The sequence below is a fragment of the Eleginops maclovinus genome, chromosome 24, assembly GCF_036324505.1.
Source record: "Eleginops maclovinus isolate JMC-PN-2008 ecotype Puerto Natales chromosome 24, JC_Emac_rtc_rv5, whole genome shotgun sequence".
NCBI lineage: Eukaryota > Metazoa > Chordata > Actinopteri > Perciformes > Eleginopidae > Eleginops > Eleginops maclovinus.
Genome location: NC_086372.1, coordinates 5,288,612 through 5,311,773, shown reverse-complemented (window position 1 = coordinate 5,311,773; position 23,162 = coordinate 5,288,612). Strand labels below are relative to the sequence as shown.

Here is a 23,162-nt window from a genome sequence, read left to right as displayed (position 1 = left end):
TTAAAACATTATATTTGACTCCATTTGGAATAATCAAATAACCATATCTCACTTGTATGCAGTATGAAGCACAGCCAGCAGGGGGCGGTACAGCTCCGTCTGAAACAACTAAGATTAAACAACGATCAGTGGTCTCACACACACACACACACACACAGACACACACACACACACACACACACACACACACCCCTACCTTGTGAGAACCATAGACTATTCATATAAAGGTGAGAACACGATGACAGGTACCACCCTTCAGCTGTTAATCATCCTACTCTCACCTTGACCAATAAAGACAATTCTAACATTTACAATTCCACTTTTGACAAACACAGTGGACCTGTAGGAGGTGTGTGTGTGTGTGTGTGTGTGTGTGTGTGTGTGTGTGTGTGTGTGTGATGGAGGTGTTAATGAAGGCGACAGCGTGGCGTCTCGTTCTCGCCGCCCCTCAGATCCAACATGGCAGCTCTGACTGAGGTCACCGGAGGTCTTATTCATAAACGCACGTAAAACATATAAAACTGAGTGTGAACCAACATCTCTAAATAAACATCTTCATCTTCATCATCATCGAGTGTCAGTGCCATCAGCCTGAGGCTCCGCCACCACGTCAATATCATTTATCATTATTTATAATCACTGTTCATGTCATCAACAACAACAACTAGTAAACTACTACGGCACAAACTACTATGAACGCTGCAGTTTAAAACAATTAGATTTGAGGCAAAAAAAACCTCTATATATCTTGAGATTGAAGTGGTAAATTAAGTGGAAAAAACTTGAATACGCTCTTGTGTTTTTGGAGATTACATTTGTAAATTTATGACAAAATAAAATAAGAATATTTTAGATAAAATTCACATTAGCAAGAAGAGAACTAGTAGTACGTTTCATTTAAAACACACTGTATATGAGATGTAAGTCTTACATTGCGTAGGAAAGCTCAGATATTCTTTGATATACAGAAAGTGGTACATTTCTAATAAAATCAAATGAAGAATCCTTGAGATTATTGTAACACTTACAAAAAAAGTATATCTTTTCTGAGATTACACAGGTACAAAAATGCTTCTGTACTTCCTCTCTTGTTTACAGTGTGAGTACTTTTACTCTGTGTACTGCAGTATTACTGACCTTTCACACTCTGATGGACACAAAACCTGCCATCTGTACATCCAGCCTGACCTCTGACCTTTGTGACTGTGTGTGAGTCTCCAGACACAGCCACAGTCGATTAAGAAAACACCTCGAGGGAAACTGGGAGTAAGTGTGTGTGTGTGTGTGTGTCTCCAGTGGTCTCTGTCAGTGTGGATCCATCAGACCCACAGGAGGGAGGCCGTGACCTCCAAACGCACTACTCCTCTTCACTTACTCTCTCCTCATCCTCTTTACTTACTTCCTCCCATCTCCTCTTCATCCCCCAAACCTTCTCTTCTCTCCCCAACATTTCTTTTTCTTTCAGTACTTTTCTATCCTCTAGTTTCTGGACATTTCCTCCTCCTTTTCCCTTTCACCATCCCAGTTTACTCTCTTTAGTTCTGAGTACTTTTCATCCTCATTTATTATCCCAGTTACTCCCTCTGTTGTTGTTCTACTAGTTTATCCTTATTTTCTGTCTCTTCTTTTGCTGTTTTACCTCTTATTTTGTTGCCTCCTCCTCCTCCTCTTTGTCTCCTTGAACCCTCCTCTGGTTGTTCCTTCAGTATCTAGGTCGAGGTTGTCTCTCTGCTCTCTAGTGTGGACGACACCCCACACACACAGTATTTTTGGCAGCTCAGTGTGTGATCGCCCCTTGAGATGTCAGTGCTTTTAGGTCAGGCCGATCTGTGAGCTTCAGCAGCTTCCTGGAAGAAAAAAAAAACTGCAGCAGCAGGACGCCGAAAATACGGTGAATAATTCAGCAGCATCATATCAGAGTCAACACAACAAACAACGAGACACACGGGAACACAAACTGCATTAAAGGATTATGTTTCATCAGCGCGACACCTGTTGGAGGATTTAACCCTCAGAAAACATGTGCTGCAGGTGTGTGCCTTTTATCGGGATGTATTTTAAAGTAGCAGATCAAAATGAACTGATTTAACTACAACTATGCGGTGCAGAAAACAGTGAGACTGAACTTTTTCTGCGCCTTCAGGCGGAGCCATTGTGTGTTTCAGCTTGCAGCATCAATATTAGATGATCTCTCCACCCGCCTCATCTGCTGGGGTCAACAAAACAAGTGCGCTGATGCAACCTGTTTTGGCATATTGACATGGAGGACGCGGTAATGGCAGCCGTGTCACTGACAACACACAACCTGAGGTTTGTGTGTGTGTGTGTGTTGGGGGTTAAAGGTCACAGTGTGCGGGTGAAAGTGCTCAGTGAAGCATCGCATGGAGACACAACAGAGAAACGTTTCCTGTCAAACACAATCACAACACAGAGGCTTACATTGTGACGTATCTACATAAACGAAAATGGATTTCAGTTTTTCAATTTGTGTGCTTATTACCTTGAACTTGGTGTGTTCATATTGAAATGCCTCATAGCAAGTGCCGAAACCTTCCTCAAATCCTTAATTACTTTTAATGAGGTGTGTTTGTGTGTGTGCAGAGGTTTGACCTTTGACCCTGTTCCACACCGACACTCAGTAAAGGTCAGAACATTCAACTGAAGCGTCCTGCAGACACACACACACACACAAACACACTCTACCACCTGACCTTTTAGCTTGCTACACGTTGACTTTGACCACCTACAGTCACTGAACCAGGTTTTCAGTGTGAGCTAGTGTATGTGTGGGTGCTTGTGCCAGTAGTGTACCTACTTTGCATATGACCTTTGACATTATGCACGTTTAAAAGGAAACATGCAATGCTAACTGCTAATGCTAATAAAGGTTCATTTTTTTGTGAATGTGCTCTAACATTATGGAAACTTGCTAATGCTAATAAGGAGGGAGTATAACTAGCTAATTGTACGTGTGTTTAATCAAAGGATGTGTGTGTATAAGCTCAGATGTGGGTTACAGTGACAAAGGTGGAGGTGCTGTGTGTGTGTATTTCTGTTAGCCATTAGCCCTCTGTTTAAACCTTTATGACAGCTACACTGCTCCTTCCTCTGTATATTTTTTGAATGAGGTTTATGTATTAAGAAAGGTGTTTAATTATTTTCTGGATGTCAATGTTTGAGACCATTCTTGGATCTGATTCCCTGATTTATTGGTGTTTTATTGTCTGTAAACTGTCGCCGTAAAGCTTGAATAAAGCCTGAGTTCATTATTTATCGTAGGGGGGGGTTGTGTTTTACCTTTTCATCAGGAAGTGTAGCAGATCTGCTCATCAGGGCGGAGGTAACGCACATCGACAGCGTGGCGGGTGGAGACGGGGCGGGGGGGATAATTCCTGCATGTGGACGAGTGGAAGCAAATAAAATGAACTGAAACACTGAGACAGGAAATCCATCAGAGCTTCAGGAGGTCCATGTTCTGGGAAAGAGGTGGGTTTACAAGCAAAGAAATACACTTACATACCAAACATACTGCAGTACATCAGGTTTATGACTGAACTTGAATTGAAAACGGTCCTTTTAGACGTCAAAATGAAAGACAAAATGGTTGAGTTTAGTTTGATGCAATTAAAAAAGTCAGGAAATTCAGATTTGAACTGATTTGTGACTTCATTTCAGTCTGAATTTGAAAGATGAAAAGGTTGATTTCAATGTTTAAGGTGGTTTTAAGGTGTTTGGACACATTGTTAAATAAGAATCAGGTCAGGGCTCTTCACAGGAACAGCAGTGTCCATATTTTCCATCAGGGAACGGCCTGAGTGGTTATAGATGGTCATTAAATATTTCATATCTCGTCTGTGCAGTGGGAGCGACGCACAGCGCAGACTCCTGATGGAGGTGTGAAATATGTGACACAGAGGACGTTTACAATATTTACTTTGGGGTGAGGGAATTACATCTAGATGCCAGATTAAGACAAAACCTAATGAAACTCCCTCAGTAGGGAACACAGGGATTTTAGCGTTTGCAGACCATTTACATACACTAAAATCTATACTGTACACCACACTACAGGAAAGGGAACACCACAGAAAAGCAGAATAGGGTCCCTTTAAGCAAAAACATTGTCATTAATCCAGATGAGTCACTTCCTGGGAGCAGTTGTGATGAATTGTCTCAATAACCGTCACAACAGCAGCCTCTTCGCTCGGGCTGCTGCCTCCTCTTCCTCCCCAGGGCCGGCGGCAGCGCTGTGTGCCGCGACACACCCGAGGAAGTCTAAAGTGGGACACACAACATCTGGCTCGGATGATTGATCACGTCACAAGCGGGCAAAGTTAACCGGCTGGAGACGGCGGGAGAAGAAAAACTCTCATAAATGATTCGGGGCGCGTCATTAAAGATGCAGAGTCAGCGAGCAGACAGCGTTCAGCACTCCGGAGAGGGAAGGCTCTACTGGATGTGTGCGGAGGAAATGTAGTTTAAACAGGCTTTCATTTAAAAATGTCTTTATGACGAATACATTTGATGCCTAGGACGCTGAGAAGGAAAGGTGATACATATATTACCCCACATGTAGACACTAAAAGGTTCACTACACTAACCACATGGATCCTCATGATCATCCCCTCTTAAGGTTTTCTTTGTTTGGAATATCCTCAAACATGCGGATAGGAATGTGTTTTTGAAGCAGATATTTTATGCTTGAGCCGAGTGTGTTTTCTCCAGTAATAGTCACTTTGCTCTCGGTGGTATCAGTGTGTGTTTGTTTGCTTTCTGACGGCGTGACTTCACAGATCTGTGGGTGCAAAAAGCAGAGGAGTGGAAAGGCTGTGTGTGTGTGTGTGTTTAGTGACAGCAGCTGAAAGGTTCTTCTGGTTTTTGGTGGCGTGCGTCACTTCAGTTTTTTTTTAAATCTCTGAGGTCCCATGATGCACCTCAGAGTGGACTTCACCTTTTCAGTTTTTCCTCTGGAGACGAACACGTCTCTCCTGATGTCAGTATCAGCCACTGTCAGGTAATCTGTGAATGACTTTTATTATAATAAATGTGTGTGTAAAGATGGTTCGAGTCCAGACGTCTGGTTTTCATTAGTCATTCTTTTAAAAATAATATGATCGCTTAACTTATACCTCTTTTTGAATGATTTCTTATCAGTTTCTTGTCTATCTTTTTAAATAAATACATGTCTGGCTGAGCTAATATTCAAAAAGATTCTGTAAAAGATATACAGGTATCAGTGGTCTGTGAATTGTTATTAGGTGACATACTGTACCACAGTTTTTAAGATTTAATATATATAACGTTTAAAGGTTTTTAAGAAATGAGGGATGAGGGATGCCCCGCATTTGACTACCTTTATCATGTTTTTAATCTGATTTCTTGTGAAATTCTTACCTAACCTTCCTGTTAGGACTGTCTACTCTGCCTGCAGCTCCACTGGGGACAGGTGAGGAGCTCAGGTGAAGAGGAGGAGGGGAACTACGGGGACACCTGGTGGTCAGGTGAGGGTTATCAGGCTCTGGAAAAAAACAAGACATTTTAGAAAACAAATCAAACAGAAGAGACATTTAATGTGATTGCACCAAATCCTTTATTTCCAGGATCCAGGAGCACATTTTCAACACACAGCTCAAAGACAAACTGCATTTTTAAAACGTTTTCTTTAGCTAGGACCTTCAGTGATAAAAGTAGCAAAATAAAGTCTGTGTGCTTTTAGAAATAATTAACCACGAAAAAACTGCTTACGGACAGTTTGGTTATAAGTTTGACTCTGAAAACAATGAAAGTATAAAACACTTTTAAATGGACGGAGTACATTTCAAAATAAAAGCTTGAGTGTTTTGAAGCCACGATGGACAAGCTTACCGTTATGGCACCGTTTTAGTATTGAGCTAAAGTGACGGACATGACATAAATATAAAACACAAGACTCTCGGGAACAATATTCACAACATAGAGTCAGAAAATGCTTTTTTTTTTACTACTTTCAGTGCTGGAGAAAGAGTTTGTAAGAGCGGTGATTTTAAAGAAGTGCTTGCAACAACACCGTTAAAAAAACACAGTTATACACACACATATTTTTTGACGTTTTTAAAGCGCCTTGTAAAATGATTGTCATTTCATAATCTTTCATCCAGCATTTGATCTCAACACTGGTTTAAATATTCTGTTTTATAAGAAAAGTTTACAAAAAAAACAAGAGGCAAATCTGTAAATGCATTTTTAAGTTGTGTCTTCAGCTAACGCAACTAAAATCCACAAATATCTTATAAGCACCTAACTGTAGTGAAATAAAAGCTTCATGTTTTAAACACTTTTACAGTTTAACAAGACATTCAACGATGCAGACACCGCACACACACGCGTGCTCACACGTTTCTCTTTTGGTTTCTGAGTCCAAGCTAAATGCTAAATGCTAACGCTGTCGTCCAGCTTTTACACCTTTGTGGTTTTTACCGTGAGCAATGCTGCGTTCAAGTCACGTCAGAACTCCGATGGATTAGAAACGCTTGTTCAAAATCAGACACAAATTAACAAATAATATAGATATTGTAAGCAATAATCAATATATTGAAACGGAACATTATATCTATTGATTATAATGTCATTCTGTCATTTTTATTTTATTTAAGTAACGAACTAAATATTCCTTGTAACGTGGTGACTTCACTACATATTTATGTATTGTATTTCCAGAAAACTGCTAATCTGATGTGACATGAACGCAGCATTCCCCACTGATGGACGTGGTTATGATTCTTCATTTTGTTATATTATCTGGTTTGTTATTAATTACAGTACGAATAAAGTAGGACATTTCAAACCCTGCATGTAGCAGAAATGCATAACTTCTGAATAGTTTAGTTTGGTTTGAGTCTCTTACTTTAAATCCCCACACATATAATGGCCAGATAAGAAATGGAAAACATTTAAGTGCATGTATAAATCCTCTGAATCGTCTGTGATGACAGGAAAACTTGAGAAATACTTCCCTGCACTTCCTCTCCGGCCTTCACTTGTTGTCATCTATTATTTACACTGATTTCCTTAATGGAGGACTCTGTGCTGTAAGTGCACTCTGCAGGAGGAGCAAGTGACACAAGGCATTATGGGACATTTCACACTGTCTCTGCTCAGGAAACAAAAATGCTTTGATTTCAGACACGCTGACGGAAAAATCAGACCCTCTGATAATGTTTCTAATATACAGGTAAGTGCACAACATCACCTCGAGGCGGCTAAATGCAGCATGAGGAGGAACTACTAAAAACGCTCTGATTTTCACCATCCGTTTGAATCTCATCAACAATATATAAGAAGGAAATGCTGTTTAGATGAAGCACCAGGACATCTACTCACCTACATCTACTGTACGTCTACTAACAAACATTACATATCTGCTGGTATTCAGTCCCAATCTCTCTCTATATACGATTGACATCCGAGTACGAGGAAGGAAAAGCAGAGGACATGTGCAGTAGGTTCTTCTTTTACCGGTATAACATGAAGTTAAAATGTTATTTGCACACACACACACACACACGTTTTAAATGAAAATGTTATAAAATCTGCATTGGTGGTTTTTTACAAGCCTATTAACTGCATTTATTTTAGTCTAACTTCAGACCAATTCCAAAGCACAGACCAGTTCAATAAAGTAACCTGCCTCGCTGAAGTCTCTCTTCTACAGCGAGATATAAAGGACATGTTTTCTATGCATTAGTTAAATGTATTATAATTATTTATAATTATCATATTATTAGTCTGGGTAGGTTGGAAATATTCTGAGAAAAAATAATTGAATTTCTATATTTTAAATTAAGAGAAAAAAGGAATATTTCTAAATAAATCTCTGAGATTACTGACATTATAAAGTAATAAACCATGTGGAAATAGCTTTTCAAGGTTGGATCAACCTTTAAACAACACTCTTTTGCTCTAAATTGTGACTCAATCTCACAAAATATCAGCTTAATTCTCCCAAATTTAGATTATTTTTTGACATGTATATGACTTTATTCTTAGAGATACTTATTTTTTCTCAGACTATGACACCACCCCCCTATAACTATTATTTAAAATGTCCCTAACTTGCTGCCGTACTCGTCTCTCCCGCACTTTACCAGTGTATCTACAGATCAGACGGTGATGAGTTTTGGCTCCAGGAACACACGTCTTTTCCAAACATGAAAATTAAACTCTCAGTGATCGCACGACTACCAATATATTAATACGCAGTGTGAGGGATATAAAAACACCTTCCCTCGCCTTATCGGTTCGAAGGCAGAAACCGGATATAAAGCCTCTTTTTCGTCCCTCTTCTAATTGTTAAATAAAAAAGGTGTGGATTGTCTTTGCTTGTGTACCTTCCTTTCCTTCTTCACACCCTCAGTGACTCTTCAGAGGAAGAATCCGGATTTCTGAGGGTCCTGCAGCGTGGGCAGCGGGTCGGGGATGTCGTGGGTCGTCACTCCGTTTCCGTTGGGCATCAGACACGTCCGGATGTACGCTGCGTTTGTGGCGGCTAGGAGGCGACCGTTCTCCAGCTGCGGAACAAAGATTTCACACTTGATGTTTGTTCATGTATTCACTGTGAGGATTATAATTCCTGCCTTCTCTGGGAGTACGATCAGAGTATTTCCCCCACAGTACAGGATGCTACAGTAGCTCTCAGCATTAGGTAATGGCGACGGATAGATTGTAGGTCAGCGCGCCTCAGTGCTCCGCCTGCCAGTATTTTTCTTTCAGCGCCAGCCAGTGACCCTGAAGAATAACAGAGGAGGATGAATGGATGCCTGCCGGGCCGACCTTATTCTTTTCATTAATGTTTGCTTTCTCCCCGCTGCCTCTCGTCTTTACCCCCCCGTTCTCTCAGGTTTCGTTATCTCCCATTTGATATGTCAACGGCCAACAATAACACTGAAGAAGAAGAGGAGGAGGAGAGAGGCACACAATCTGATATTCTCTGTGAATTTTCAGGAACTCTTAGGTTATGTTTTTTCCTTATGCTTAGCTTTCCAAATAAAAGCTTCATCCCTAATATAAAGTTATGCTATCATATCAACCATAGTAGGTCAGATGCAAACAAGACTTGGGTTATTACAAGATCAAAATGATCTATTTTAATAACAATATTGATATAATATATATAACTATATTCCTACAGCTGTGAGATTCAGAGTAATCAGGTCTTATAAAACAGGGGTGCAGCTCTGAAACATTCCTGCTTCAATCTGCTCCAAACTTTCATTTGGCCCTGCTGATCGCCCTCGTTACGTTTTATGTCCGCAGACCTCCAGCTCCTCTGTACTCTGAACGATTGGTTTTTTCTAAGGATGACATTCCCCAGCCCTCGCTGCTCTGTCATTACTGCCAGAAGGTTTTTTGTTGGACTTTAAAGACGAACTCCTGGTTCCCCTCAACTTCAGTCTCATTAAAAAAACCAAGTCAGGTTTTCGGGATATGAGTTTAAGATGCGGTGAGTCAGCAGGATGGCTCCTATCGTATCTGAAAATAACTGTTCCTTTTAATGAACATCTCAAGCAATGAAATTGTTTTGTCTCAGCTATTCTTTAGTGAACATAGTAAGGTATGAATATGGGTGGGCGACACTCAAAGCTAAAGTATTTCTGGGTGTAAATGCAGCTTTTTTTGTGCATTTCAGCCTGATTGAAATCTAATAAGATCTAAAAGAGTTTCTTCTGCAGACTCATCCTGAGAGTACATGGCAGTGACCCATCTCTCCCCTTGTCTTATTTACCCGGCGTGTCGGCTCTCATCAACCGGAATCTCCTCTGAGCTCCAGGGCGGCCCGCGGCCTCTGTGTGCTGACTCGGAAAGAAAACCCATTTCCATGACAGTGAAAGAGCGTGGGTGAAGGGGTGAGGGTTTGTTGATGTTCGCTGATATCTGAGGGCAGCTGCAGACTCGGGAGGATTTATTTTGCAGATTAAAAGCAGTCCTGAGGAGAGGTGTGTGTTGAAATCTATTTCTGTACTTGTGTTTCTCAGGGCTTTTAAGGTGTTTGTGAAATATAATACTCGCTGTGAAGTGTGTGCTGTTTTTGAGATATTTGTGACATCTAAGTCTCTTACCTTGCTGTGGGGGGAGTCCTGTGTGCTGCTGCTGAACATGCTGTAGGCCTCTATCGTCTGCAGGCCGTGCTGCGGGGGGGTTAAACCCAGCAGCTGCTCCAGCTCCAGGGTGGAGCTCTGCGGCGGACACTGGGACAAACACGGCGGCTGGTGCTTGTGCTGAGTCACTAAACTCTGGTAGTGACAGACGTCCGCAGAGGAGACGCCGTTGTATCCCGCCTCCACGCTGGGAGGGAAGGACGAGTGTCCGTTCGGGATGTAAGACCCGATTGTTGGGAGCTGATTCTGGAAGTGGAGGTGGAGCGCGGGCTGCTGGAGCTGCCACTGCTGGCTGGGGTCCGGCGGGTGTTTGTGTCCTCTGTTTAGAGGCGGGGCTTTGGGCGCAGTGTGTGGGTGATGGTGGTTCCAGTGCCCGTTAGTCAAAGTCTTGCTGTCCGCTGCTCCCTGGATCTGAGCTGCTGTCCCCCCCCCGCCTGCACTGATGTGCTGCTGCATCTGCTGCGATAGATGCATGATGGGAGGAGCTGCAGGTGGCGGCTGGGAGTCCGGCTGAGCGGAGTCTCCCTCTGTGCCGCTCTCCAGAGTGTCGTGGATGTAGGACAGGATTTCGTTGTTAGTGAGGAGGTCACTGAGCGAGGGGACGCCGTTAGGGCCCAGCTCCACCTGCATCATCCTCTCGTCCAGCAGCAGTAGCTCCAGGTCCTCGGCATTCAGGCCCAGGTTCTCCAACGCGCTGAAGAGCTCGCTGTTGGAGCACGTTTCCTCCCCGTCTATAGACAGAGAGTCCAAAGTGGCCAGCAGCGGGTCGTATCCTAAAGTGTTCCCTCCCCCCATCTCCACGTTAGAGGTGAGGCGCCAGCTGTCTCCACCCAACAAGCCTCCAAAACCCTCGCCGTCCTGCTGCTCGCTGAAAAGCCCGCTGTGGCATGACATCCTAGGCTCCGGGTCCGGCTGGCACACGTACACCGACTCGTCCTGGCTCATCAGCGCTCCCAGCAGCCCCCTGGGGTCCTGGTCCTCTGAGGCGCTCTTGTCCAGCTTGCCCTTCTTGGACTTGCTGCCTCTGGCTTTGCTCTGGAAGGCGTCGGGGAAGCCGTGCAGAGGGTATCCCGTCTGGTAGAGCATCGCCTCACCCGTGGCGAAGGTGAAGGGCAGGTGCATGGAGCGCTTCCTCAGGTGCTCCCCGCCTTCCTCCTCCCTGCGAAAATGTTTTGAGAAAGGTAAACCCAACAATATCCAGATCAAAAATCTTAGGATATTTAATTTGCTCTTCCACTCACACCAGGGGCCTCTGCGTGGCGATGATGTAGTCCGGCTTCCCGCTCTTGTACACGAGCCGGGCGTTGGCCTGCACCCACTTCCAGTGGTTCTCCTTGGTGAGCAGCCTGAAGACGGTGAGGCCGCTCTCGCCCGTCTTCATCACTGAAACATCAGACAGGACGTCAGAGGCTCTGTGTCACGGCGGCTCACGTCCGCACGCCTCGCAGTGTGTGCGCTCTCACACTGCGTTAGCTCAGCGGGGCGAGGATCGATTTGGCTTCATGCACATGTAACAACACACATTTAAGAAAAACCAACACACAGCGTCACATGCTTTCCGGTCCCTCCTCTCCACGCCTCAGTGTTGTGTGTGTCGGTGTGTGTGACGAGGTACAGGTCGTGTTTCTGAGCAGTAAAATGTTTGTGTGTGTCACATTCAGCAGAACCACAACAATCCTTGAGTTTAAATTTAGGATTAAATGTCCTCCTGTGTTGCTGTTTGGAAACCTGCCTCCCATCTGTGTGTGCATCAGAGCATGTGTCTCTATGTTGTATGTTTTTCGATGCGTATGCATGTATTTTCGTTCAGTATGCATGACTACGTGCATACACTGTGTGTCTTTGTGAGTGAGCGAGCGAGCGAGTCTGATAGCGGCGCGTTCAGGGCGCCATGGTTACGACTAACCGGGTCATCTGGTACACGAGGTAAGTAGGACACTTGACTCTCGCTCGGAGATTTCCTCCACACACACACACACACACACACACACACACACACACACACAACAGCGTTTGTTTGTTTGTTTTGTGCATGTGTTACAAATGTAATGTTGATCCAAACATAAACCGGGGTCAAAACAAAACTGGAGGGGAGGAAGCTGCAAATGTCACATTTTGGTAAATCAATAAAGAGTTAATTAAAATCAGCCCCCGTTATCCCAAACCAGGCTTTTCAGAGACTACGTTTACAAGCACACAATAGCCCTTTTTTTTGCCCTATTCTGCAAAATGCAGCACTCCTACAAGGCTCTTTATGCGGCTAATGGGAATAAATGCACCACAGATGTTCCTGTTTCCCTGCAGGGGTGCATACTCTACATAAAGGGTTGGTGTTGTTCTGTTATATATTCTGTGCACATCCTAAGACCTGGTAATATCTAAGTTTTGCATCCAAGGTAACACTCCCTGTGGCATCAATTCACTGTGCAAGTCAAACTCAAATACATTGGTATAGAAAGAGCTAACATATACATACAAAGAATTCCAGAGATTAGCTTAAGAAGCATCTTTTTTGCTAATTAAGCTAAGATATCTTTTTTTTGCAGAGTTGTTGATTAAATTAAAACCACTGCAGTACATTTAGAAGTCCCCTCTGTCTTTAAAAGTCCAAATAAGCTTCCTGAAAGTTGTTTAGGCTCAGCTGCTTGTCTTGTCAGAGTGACCAACTGAATCCCTCCCCACTCCCCAGACTTACTCCTGACGTGGTTTTCGGCGCAGTACAGCATGTCCGCGGCGTGAATGAACTGATAACCAGACCCTCGAACTCTCAGCTCCGCCTCGGTGTAGCCCAGGACGATTTTACCCCTGAAAACCAGCATAAGAAAAACCCACTTTAGACAGTGGGTTTGAACGCATCATGGCTGTGTGAGGTTCTGAGGGGACGTACTTGGCGTCGCAGGCCATGGGAGTGAAGTCCAGCTTGTGTTTGGTCCTGAAGATCATGTTCCTGGTCCTGATCTCCAGGATGGCGGGGGTCTGGAGGGGCGTGGCGATGGCAAACAGGGCGAGCTGAGGGGGGCTGCTGCCCTCGCCGTCGCCGTGCGTACGGCTCTGACCGTGGAGGAACTTCAGGCGACCCTGGATGTTCAACGCCTGAAAGGAAGTGAGGGGAGAAAAACTCTGAGACATGGAGTTCTCTGAGTGAGTGCTGCTCCTTCCTCGCTGTCGACATTCATCAGTCTTATTTATCCTGCTGGGGGGGTGTAGAGCCACTTCAGTGCACCGTAGAGAGTCTGGGTGTCTGCTCCTGGAAACCCTCGTATTGTGGATACTGTGACAGATATACTCATTTCTATCCTGAAGTTATTTAAAGAGTGAAATGGGTGAGTGTTACGGTTTCCTGGGGATGTTTGCAGCTAGCTGTAGCTTCACAAACTCCTCCACGGAGACAGTTTCCTCTTAAAACCCCCTGAAAGCACTTTCTCCTGTCCTGCTCTCACCCTGTGGCATCCCGTGTGAGGACCCCCCCACCCCCCTTCCTCCTCCGTTAGCGCTGGTTAATTGACCTTGGTGGGTTTAAAGGCCTGCAGCCGTGATGTCAGGAATCTAGCCCTGAATAGCAGGAGGGATTACTAAAAACAAAGCCATAGCGAGCGGTAGACAGAAGCAGAAACCTGCTTAATGCTCACGCAAACACACAGGCAGGCAGGAGGGAGACGCCGGTTCGATCCCCTTCAGAGGAGCTGCTGGAGATGTGAAGAACTCCTAACTAGAGTTTGTAGGGAAAGAAGCGAACCTGATCAGCTTTGTTCTGATCAGAAGTCCAAAAAATACATTTGATAGACTATAAATACATCAAAATAACAGTGAAAATGTGGCATTCTACCGGGGCAAATAAAGATTAAATTCATTATGAAGAGTTGCAATGCCTTTCTAACTTTTCCCAGCAGTTTTAAAGTTTTTCCTTCATCGGCAGCTGATTGTGTGAGTGTGGAGCGAGCCACCCTGACTAAGCAAGTTTCCCCTCTGCTCAGGGGGGGGATTAAGGCCCTTTTTCCCCACGACCCCGAGGCTCTTTTAAGGCGGATTACAGGAGTGAGTGGTGGCTTCTGATCACTCAGGGACTCTGAGGTGGCACGCCATACTGCCAGCAGACACAACGGGCCTGAACACACCACGAACCTCAAATATGGACAAGGTTAATCACTATATTCCACTGGGAGAGTGTATGTCAATAATCATGTCTGAAAATCACGATCAGGGCATCTGAAATGACAGTACATCGCCAAAAACTGCAACACACTTTGAGGGAAATGTCGTAAAATGTTTTACATAATACAAATATTTGTATTGTTGTGTGTGTGTGTGTGTGTGTGTGTGTCTGTCGTCTCACCAGGAATCCGGAGGAGTTGTCCAACAAACAGCGGAAGCGGACGACGAATCCTCTCTCCAGGAACGAGGAGTTTTCAGGAGGAAGCTGCTCGGGGTTGTAGCTCACCAGACAGGAAGAGGAGGACCCCGACTCGCCATCTGAGACATCCAATAATAACTCTTATAATCTAGTCTTTATTAAAGTCATAAAAAGGGATTTAATTCTGTTTATTTTAATTTATACATTTTTTTATACATTTTTTGTAGAAATAACTTGTTTTTATTTAATGAAATTGTTTTCTTTTTTTTTGCATTTCAGGGAATAGCGAAGGTCTAAGGGAAAATAAGGGCATGAACATAAATAAATACACAGAAAACTTCAGTGTACAGACCTGCTGAGGGGTCTGTGGGGGTCCCGTGGCTGTTGGGGGGGTTGAGGGCCCAGTGCAGGTTGCTCCTGAACTCCTGCTGGTCTTCAGTGTGGATCAGCTCAAACACACTCTGGTGCATCACGTCAGTCTGACAGATAAATAACGATGAATCGAAAGTGAGCAACATTCTATCTGAAGTCACCGTCAGCACGGACCCTGAAGGATGCGTTTGATTGGGTTTGCCTTGAAGCTGGGCCAAAGAAAGCAAATGTTGCTGCAAATTTAATTCAAATGGTTGGAACCGAACCAAAGACCTGCTGTGACCCTGAAAGCGGTCCCAACCCGGCCTGAGTAATACAAACTGTACGAACCCTGAAGGAAAATGGAAGAAGCTTTTGCCAACACGGGTTGTTTGATTGTCTAATCTTGTGCTAAGCTAAAGTTAGCACACTTCTACAAACATAGAATACTGCTAAACAACATCTGTGTCTTCCCTTTGTGGCTGCGCTTCTTCCCCTTTCTTAACTTCCCGGTGTTAAGACAGCCGCTGACACTCCCCAACACTCAGAGACTCACCACACACTCTGGTCTGTTTGGTAAATGCATGATGACACACTTCAGGTGAGGGGTGAGAGGTGATGTTTACACCTGTGTGTGTGTGTGTGTGTGCGCAAAAGGGGGTTGAAAGCTGTGTGTGTTGGTAGTCTGCTTCTAGATTAGGTGTCTGTGTTTATGAGAGTGTGTGTGGGACGGACTTTGTGTAATTTGGTAATCACGTTCTCTGAAATGAGATTAGATGCGAGGCAGCGGCGGAGCATTGAGGAGCCAATTGGATTAAAGCTCTCGCTCCATATGTGCGCTTGTTTCGATCCTCAGGGCACTCGCGGGACGGTGAGTTCACTTGCCATGGTGAAAATCACGGTGCTTTTTGGACTGGAAGTGTTTTGAGTTTTACCTGATGGAAGCCGAGGTAATCCGTGATGGTGTGAGAGCAGAAGAAGACGGTTCCCTCCGCCGTCACCACCAACACGAAGCCATTCAGGGCCTGCACAGAGAACACACGTAATGCTTATTATAGGGATAAAAACCACCTTATATTCCAAACACACACACACACTCCTTTACTTTTATATAAACTAACTAGTCTCTGATTCCAAAATAAGGAGGACAAAAGAGTAGACTTGTCCCCCAGGCCGAAAGAGAGGGAAGACGAGGAGGAGGTCAGCACAGGGTGACTAACACCTTCATCCCCGCTCCTCCTCGGCCTCGGGGCTCGGTGAGGAGGTGATGACACCGAGGCCTGACACCGCGAAGAGTCACAGCGGCGTCCCGCGAAAAAACATCCGCCCACACCTCTGTGAGGAGGGGGGCGAGGAAGACGGTCTTCATCTGAGCTGACACTAATGCACTCACCATTTATATCGCGGCTGTTGGAGCGAGGCTCTTCTTTTCCCATTTCAAACACATTTAAAAAGCACGACATGAGGTCAGAAATGATCTGAATCAGGAGGAAATAGTCTTATTCCAAGACCCAAAACCTGCTCTTTGCTGTTGTTTTACCATGTGTGGTATTAGCCAGGGTTGAATTGATCCCTATGAAGTAAAAACGTCAAATAATTCTTGGGTTTAGCTTCTCTTTTGTGAGGATTTACTTTATTTACTCATAAACTCTGAGTTTGTTGGACCAGCCTGTATATAATATGCAGTGTAGTGGCATGTGTATAACTATTTACTGTAGCTTCACACAACGTGGGCTAACAGGAGACATCTCAGTATGCACCACAGACACTTAAACCCAGCTCACACACACACAGCTGTGTAAGATATGAAAGTAGGAGGGGTGTGTCAAAGATTGGGTTCAATACTGTGAAAGATGAAAGAATATTCTAAATGCTTTTAGTTGATTTCCAACCCCCCCCCCCCCCCCCCCCCATTCAATAATAGATGTGTTCACCGGCTCTGTATAATTCATGGTCCGGCGTCTGTAATGGAAGAGAGGAAGCCAGGAAGTGGCTGATCCTTCATCTTCAGCGCTGACCCATTTACTCCTCCGGGATCAATACGTGTCGATACACCGATTCTACTGTACTGCACTGTACTTTCCACCCCTTTATCTTGCCTTTAGTTGAATTATTTACAGCAGTTTCTGGACTTTGCCATACGATGTCGGCAGTGAAGTTGTGGGACGGACAGAAAAGCAATGAGCTTCATAAAAAGCTCCATATAGATTAAGGGGATGAATACACAGTCAAATACTTTACTGGTTTATAGGAGTGTGAGATTGGAGTGAAAAAACAGAAATTGATCCCTCGCAAAAAGCATTTCTGTGCTGTTAGAGGAAACAAGCCTTTCCTGCTGCGTTCCTGCTGTGCAGAGCGCTGTCTCCTCCATCACAGCTGACCTTCAACAGCTCAGTGTTGGAGAAAAATCCATGACTAACCCGGAGCCTCAGTGGTTAGAGGATAGCTACTTCACCGTGTCTCGTATAATTCCAGATAAAAGAACATGCAGAGGAGTGCATCCAGATGTTTAGAGCGGGAGACACATCTGTTACATGTAGCTATGATTACAGGCAGACCAGTAAAGCACGTGTACCGATAATGGAAGTGTAAATATAAGGTCACCCACCTGCAGCAGCAGCTCCCCCTCAGGTACGTGCCCATCAGACGCTCTGCCCTCATCACTGGGGTCACTACTCTTCTTCAGCTGGTTCTTCAGAGTTACTGCAGACAGGGGAACAGAGAGGATCAGTTAGCGAGTCAAAATATGTCTATCATTTGCAGATAATCTCTAAAAAGTATATTCAATCACGTCATACAGCTGATACATATTAGCTTATTAAATGTAGCATTAGCTTGCAAAAACAAACCACTGATCCCTAGCAGTGTGTTGACAGTTATTGTGACTCAAACATGTGACGTGACCGCAGGGCTCCTCTGTGACCTCCGACCCTGGAGACAAAGACACATTGGCTTTGACCTCCGGGGGATTGTAGTGTGTGTGAGCGAGTGTGTGGGGGAAACACAGAGCTTCTCAGCAGCAACAGCAGCAGCAGCGCAGACGCTAATGGGAGAGGAAGTCTGAGCGGGCGGACAATGCAGAGGCTTCTTCTGATCGCGACCCACATTCCTCACACAGATCAATACAGCTCATCGGGTCGGATTACTATCAGTGATGCCGCGGCCTCAGGGAAATAACACAGAAACAGGAACACACACCTCGGCGTGGGTTAGGCCCTTCATATTAGATTTGGTATTTTGAATAGAGGCATAATTAGCCTTTTTACAGTATGTGTTTCAATCATTTTACTGACATACTTTTTGTTGGCTTGGTTTTATCACCTCATGCGTTATTTTAGGCAAAGGGGCGGGACTTCTCCAAGCGGTTGACGGATCAGACTGGGCTCTGGTTTCAGACAGAGGGTGAAAAGTCACAGTAGAGGCAAAATAAGTGTGTGATTCTCTCCTTGCATTAAACTAAAATCCTCCCTCTGCTGTGTGTGTGTGTGTGTGTGTGTTTGTGTGTGTTGGTGACAGAGCTCAGTGTGCTCACAGGGCAGAGAGCAGGAAAACATGTCCACCATCAATAATTAAGAGTCATGGAGGGTGGCGGTGGGTGTTTTGCGCCCTGACGTCATGAATGGTGAGCCGGCGGCGAGAGCAAACACCCCGAGGCTCAGGGAGGGGGGAGGTAAGGGGACGTGTGTTGGCACAACGCAGGGCGGCGAGGACACCAACAACCAATAAAAACATCACAACAGACGCCTCGGCTGCTCTGACTCACCACGGAGGAGGAGAGGGCGCTCCATACCTCATGAAAAAATGTACTTAGAATCAACATCATGATCATCGAACAATACTTGCATCATAAAGCAGCGCACTCTCACACGGAACGAGGACGATAAGCTGCCACACTTTGTTTTTAGCCTATCGAATATGAAGATTTCCTGCTTTTCTCAGTTTGATTTTCATATTAAAGTTAGTATATGTTGGTTTTAGAGAGGCAAAGACATTGTGAGACACTTTGAGAAACTAGGTGGGACATTCTGACTATTTTCTGACTTTGTTTTATTTAGCAATAATTATAGACGTGTTCCAACTAACCCCTTTGCAAACACATTCAACTGTGACCAAAATCCGAACCAGCTCGTCTCGTGGTGCAGTCAGTCTGAAGGGACGATGACACCCACTATGACCCGTCTAATCCTGCCTCTCAGCGCCGCGACCAAAATAAATATTTCAAAAGATTCAACCGAGTGCAAAGCGCGGCCTCGGATGAGGACATCATGCAAACTACAATGAGTCTGTTTGAATATTCAGGAGGCTTTATGAACGCCTTATTCTGCTGTTTTAATCATACTCCATCCCTCTAGGCTAGTCTAAAACACAGCTTTGGTAAACGGTAACATATTATAGGATGCAGATGTAAACAGAGAGGAAGCAGCAGAGGTCGGGAATAATAGAACTTACAATGATGTTATGTTACATAAGTAACCAGTAATCTGCTCTGAGCACTGGGCAGATGGCTTCACTGGGACAGATGTGGACTAACACACACACACACACACACACACACACACACACACACACACACACACACACACACACACACACACACACACACACACACACACACACACACACACACACACACACACACACACACACACACACACACACACACACACACACACACACACACACACACACACCTCAGACTCAGCGGTCATGCTGCATTATGTTTTACTTTTGTAAACAATGCGAGATTTCATGTGCTCTATGAATTATGGGGAAAAACAGACCCTGACCACTTTGAACATTCACAGTGATACCCTCTCAAGTCAGGAAGGCAACTCTGTAAAGGATATTAAATAATATTGCTTTTTTTAAACGCTCTGAGCAATAGAAAGCAACACATCTTTATTGCACCATTCCCCATGAGGTAGAACGGGTTCCTGTTGTGTAACCTCACCTAAAGCCAGCTTATTCTTCCCCATGCTAACAGAAAGTGACACCAACATTGGGACTGACTGGAGTTAACTCGGCTCTGTGCAAATAAATAAATGCACCATGGACACTTTCACAAAACTAAAAAATGCCTTTTTTCTGGGGAGTCAAAAGTTGAAAAGTGGGCGCCTGTGTCCCCCCCTTTCCTCGCGGTAAAGCGGCTGTGAGTGGATTATCCCGCCGTGTTTTCATTCTCCGAGGCTTTCATCTCCTCAGACCTCCATTGCCGAGAGGCTCTAGGACAAGGGTCGACTAGTGGCCACGGGGGAGAGGAGCTGACCTACTATACTGTAAGGGTGTTTAGAGACGTTACCAAGAGGGGGGGGGGGGTCAGCGAGGGGTCACACCTACTGTACAGAGGAGTGTCTGTCTGTTTTCAAGCAGAGACTCAGGTTAAAGCCTGATTCACTGATCTAGCTGTTATAGGATGATTATTGTGGGAGCCTGTTACATTATTTACTACTAAAACCAAATAAACATACAGGACTTGACACCTGCATTTAACAGATGTATTCGATCACATTTAATTGCAGATTTGTGCATACTGTCACATTTTGGTATTGCTTAATATTACAATACAACATTTTATGACACTACCAGTAGTAACTATTGAGAGACTGGTTTTGAAAAGGCATCTCAAACATATGAAATGGGTCCTGAACGTATAAGCAATGCTCCAAAAAGCTGATTTGATCCAAATTAAACGACTCTCTTGGGAGATTTAGGGATTTCTGAAGGCTGTTTGTGTTGTTTGGACAGAATTACAATCTGCCTTCTGAACACACACACACACACACACACACACACACACACACACACACACACACACACACACACACACACACACACACACACACACACACACACACACACACACACACTCCTAAAATCCATCTGTTATGCCCATAAGCCCACTAACTCCTCGTCAAAGCCACTTTACTTCTTCTTAAACAGAGAGACACAAAGGTCACGACCTCTCATTCTCATTAAGACCTTTTTGGGGTTTTTTTTTGGGGGGGGGGGTCGAGTCTGACTGTATTATTAAAACGAGAGGCTGTGTGGATATCAGAGCACATCCCGTTTAAAATATGGGAAAATATATATTGATATTCAAAGAAAAAAACCACAAAGTAAACATAAGTTGTGATTGGACAACACCTCGGAGATGTCCCGCCCCTTAGCCTATCACGTGCTAGGAGCACACAGTGACGTCACTATGTTCTGGAAGTAAACAAAGGAGTCCAATGGAGGCGTTTCAGGCAGGGGGCGAGTGTGTGGGAGAGAAACTCCCTCTGGAGGGATTCTAGCCTTTGCAGAACATTTACATGCTCAAAAACACTCTACAGGAAAGGGAAACCCAAAAACGCATCGCCAGGCCTCTTTAAAATGTTTGCGATGATGAATTTGAATTGTTTTTCAGCCAAACAAAAGTCACAAATAGTCAGAGGCTTCACAGTTTTTAAATTCCTGTCTTGACAGATCTGAATTGTCAATTTTATTCACCTGACCTTCTTTACTTTTACTTCCATCAGCGTCTGTTTCTGCCCGAGTGTCCGCAGCTTGTGTGTGAAGTGTGAAAAGCTATTTCAGCGTTTCAGTAGGCAGGGGAGGAAAAGGGCAGCCGTTTTTAAAGACACACACTGACATGTACCAGCTTCACTTTCTTTCTCAAGTTCAAGATTCATCATCGTCACTATTTTTAAACCACGAGATACCACCAGAGGAGTTTAGCACCGAATGTGCCGCCTGCTGTTTTGTTATTTACTGATGCAACATCCCGTGAAGCATTAGCTGATGTGTGACCCACCTGCTCTGTAAAAAGACTTTCAAATAGACAACTAATATGGAAGATAATCAAAGGGATCCCTCATTTCTTTTATATTTCATTACAATCTTGTGTTTCCTACCAGAGAAGAAGTTCTTGGTGCGCAGGAAGCTGACGCTGAGCCTGAGGATGGACAGTTTGTCCATGCTGGAGATGACGTCCTCCGGGAAGGGGAGCAGGCTGGCCAGGCGGTCCAGCTCCGAGTTCAGGCGGTCCCGGTGCCGTTTGGACGGGTTGGACTTGGCACCTTCAGCTGGGGCCGGTTTGACTCTGGACAAGATAGGCAGTGTCATTTAACACTTTTTTTTATACATCAAGTGAATGATACTCCCATCAAGAGTGTCACAAAGGGGGTGAACCGTCTAGATTCCAATGTTTCCAAAGAAATCTCCATTATGAGGCAGAATTATGAGGAAATGTCATAAAAAGTATGCCCCTGCAATCCAAAATATTTCCATTTGATGACAATATAGAAATATAGCAGTCTTTGGTTTGAGATTCAGTGTAAAAAATATATTATATTCACCAATTATGATGTCACTAATTAATAATATTCTCAAGAATCCATATCAGCTATAGAAAAGCAGGTATCAGTCAAGCTTAAGTGTTAAAATGTAGCTTTTTTACACATTTAGTCCTAATATATTAAAGTTATTAACTGTCATAATGTATAAAACACAATAAAACATGTCTTAAATGACACAAAATAACTGCTTTGCTTTTTAAACGTTAAAAAACCCCTAAACTCACCCCTTCTGAGCCGGTTTTCTTCTTTTCCGTACAGCATACATGTTGTTGACGTCGATTTATTCACAGTGAAGCTGGAAAATATCCATAAACTCTTAATTAATAAGTAAATATAGAAAGCTCCTGAAGGTAAAATCCAGTCGCGGTGGCGGGAAGCAGAACCCTGTGATGCATTCACTGTCAAATTGGATAAAACAGACCCAGTAAAGCTCCCTGTCGAAGTATTATTACCGGACCGTCACAGGGGCACTATCGCTCCGGTTATCCCGTCCATGGCGCTCCTCCGCTGGGTTAAATTCCCCAAGTGTTCCGCGAAAAAAAACTCAGTGTAACACTCACATCCTGCGCACGAAGTTCAGCCCAAACAAAGGTTAAAATGTAAACGTTATTAGATCAATGTTGCTGGTCTTTTTTTCCGACCTCTTCTCTCTCCTCTCTCCTCTGCTGCTCTCACTCCACCAGAGCGCGTTCGCCGGGCACTGATTTGACGTCGGGAGCGAGCATCGGGTCAAAGGTTACGTCACGTCAAAAAATAACGGCTGACATTTTTTATTTATGTTAAATTAGAGTAATGTAAGAGAAAAAAGAATAAACTGCCTTTGTTAGACGAACGAAAACATAAAAATGAGCATTGTTGTCTTGAGTAATAACATTCCTATGTATTCTGAAAATGAAGGCTGTGAATATGTGATATTAAAGCATATATTGTGTTTTTTATACGTATTACATGCTTAAGAGTCGTTGTTTTTCAGCAGTTTTGTCCATTCTA

The 23,162-nt window shown here is 44.1% G+C and overlaps 1 protein-coding gene across 1 annotated transcript; it reads right to left on the bottom strand.

Moving 5' to 3' along the window:
• Positions 1-7,867: 7,867 nt before the first annotated feature.
• On the bottom strand, positions 7,868-22,814 carry ahr1b (aryl hydrocarbon receptor 1b). The gene is made up of 11 exons (XM_063878092.1): positions 22,397-22,814; positions 21,729-21,916; positions 17,444-17,538; positions 15,771-15,860; positions 14,837-14,963; positions 14,467-14,603; positions 13,021-13,226; positions 12,829-12,938; positions 11,375-11,516; positions 10,095-11,292; positions 7,868-8,546 (listed from the first exon to the last, which is right to left on the bottom strand). Exons 1-11 carry the CDS (start codon positions 22,435-22,437, stop codon positions 8,400-8,402), a joined length of 2,481 nt encoding a protein of 826 aa, XP_063734162.1. The 5' UTR covers positions 22,438-22,814; the 3' UTR covers positions 7,868-8,399.
• Between the last annotated feature and the right edge of the window lie 348 nt (positions 22,815-23,162).

Coding starts and splice junctions, on each gene's coding strand:
- ahr1b (XM_063878092.1), bottom strand. CDS start 22,437: ATGTATGCTGTACGGAAAAGAAGAAAACCGGCTCAGAAGGG. Junction 11,517..12,828: donor CGCCGAAAACCACGTCAGGA/GTAAGTCTGGGG, acceptor CTGATGTTTCAG/TGATGAAGACGGGCGAGAGC. Junction 11,293..11,374: donor GCCACGCAGAGGCCCCTGGT/GTGAGTGGAAGA, acceptor ACATTTTCGCAG/GGAGGAGGAAGGCGGGGAGC.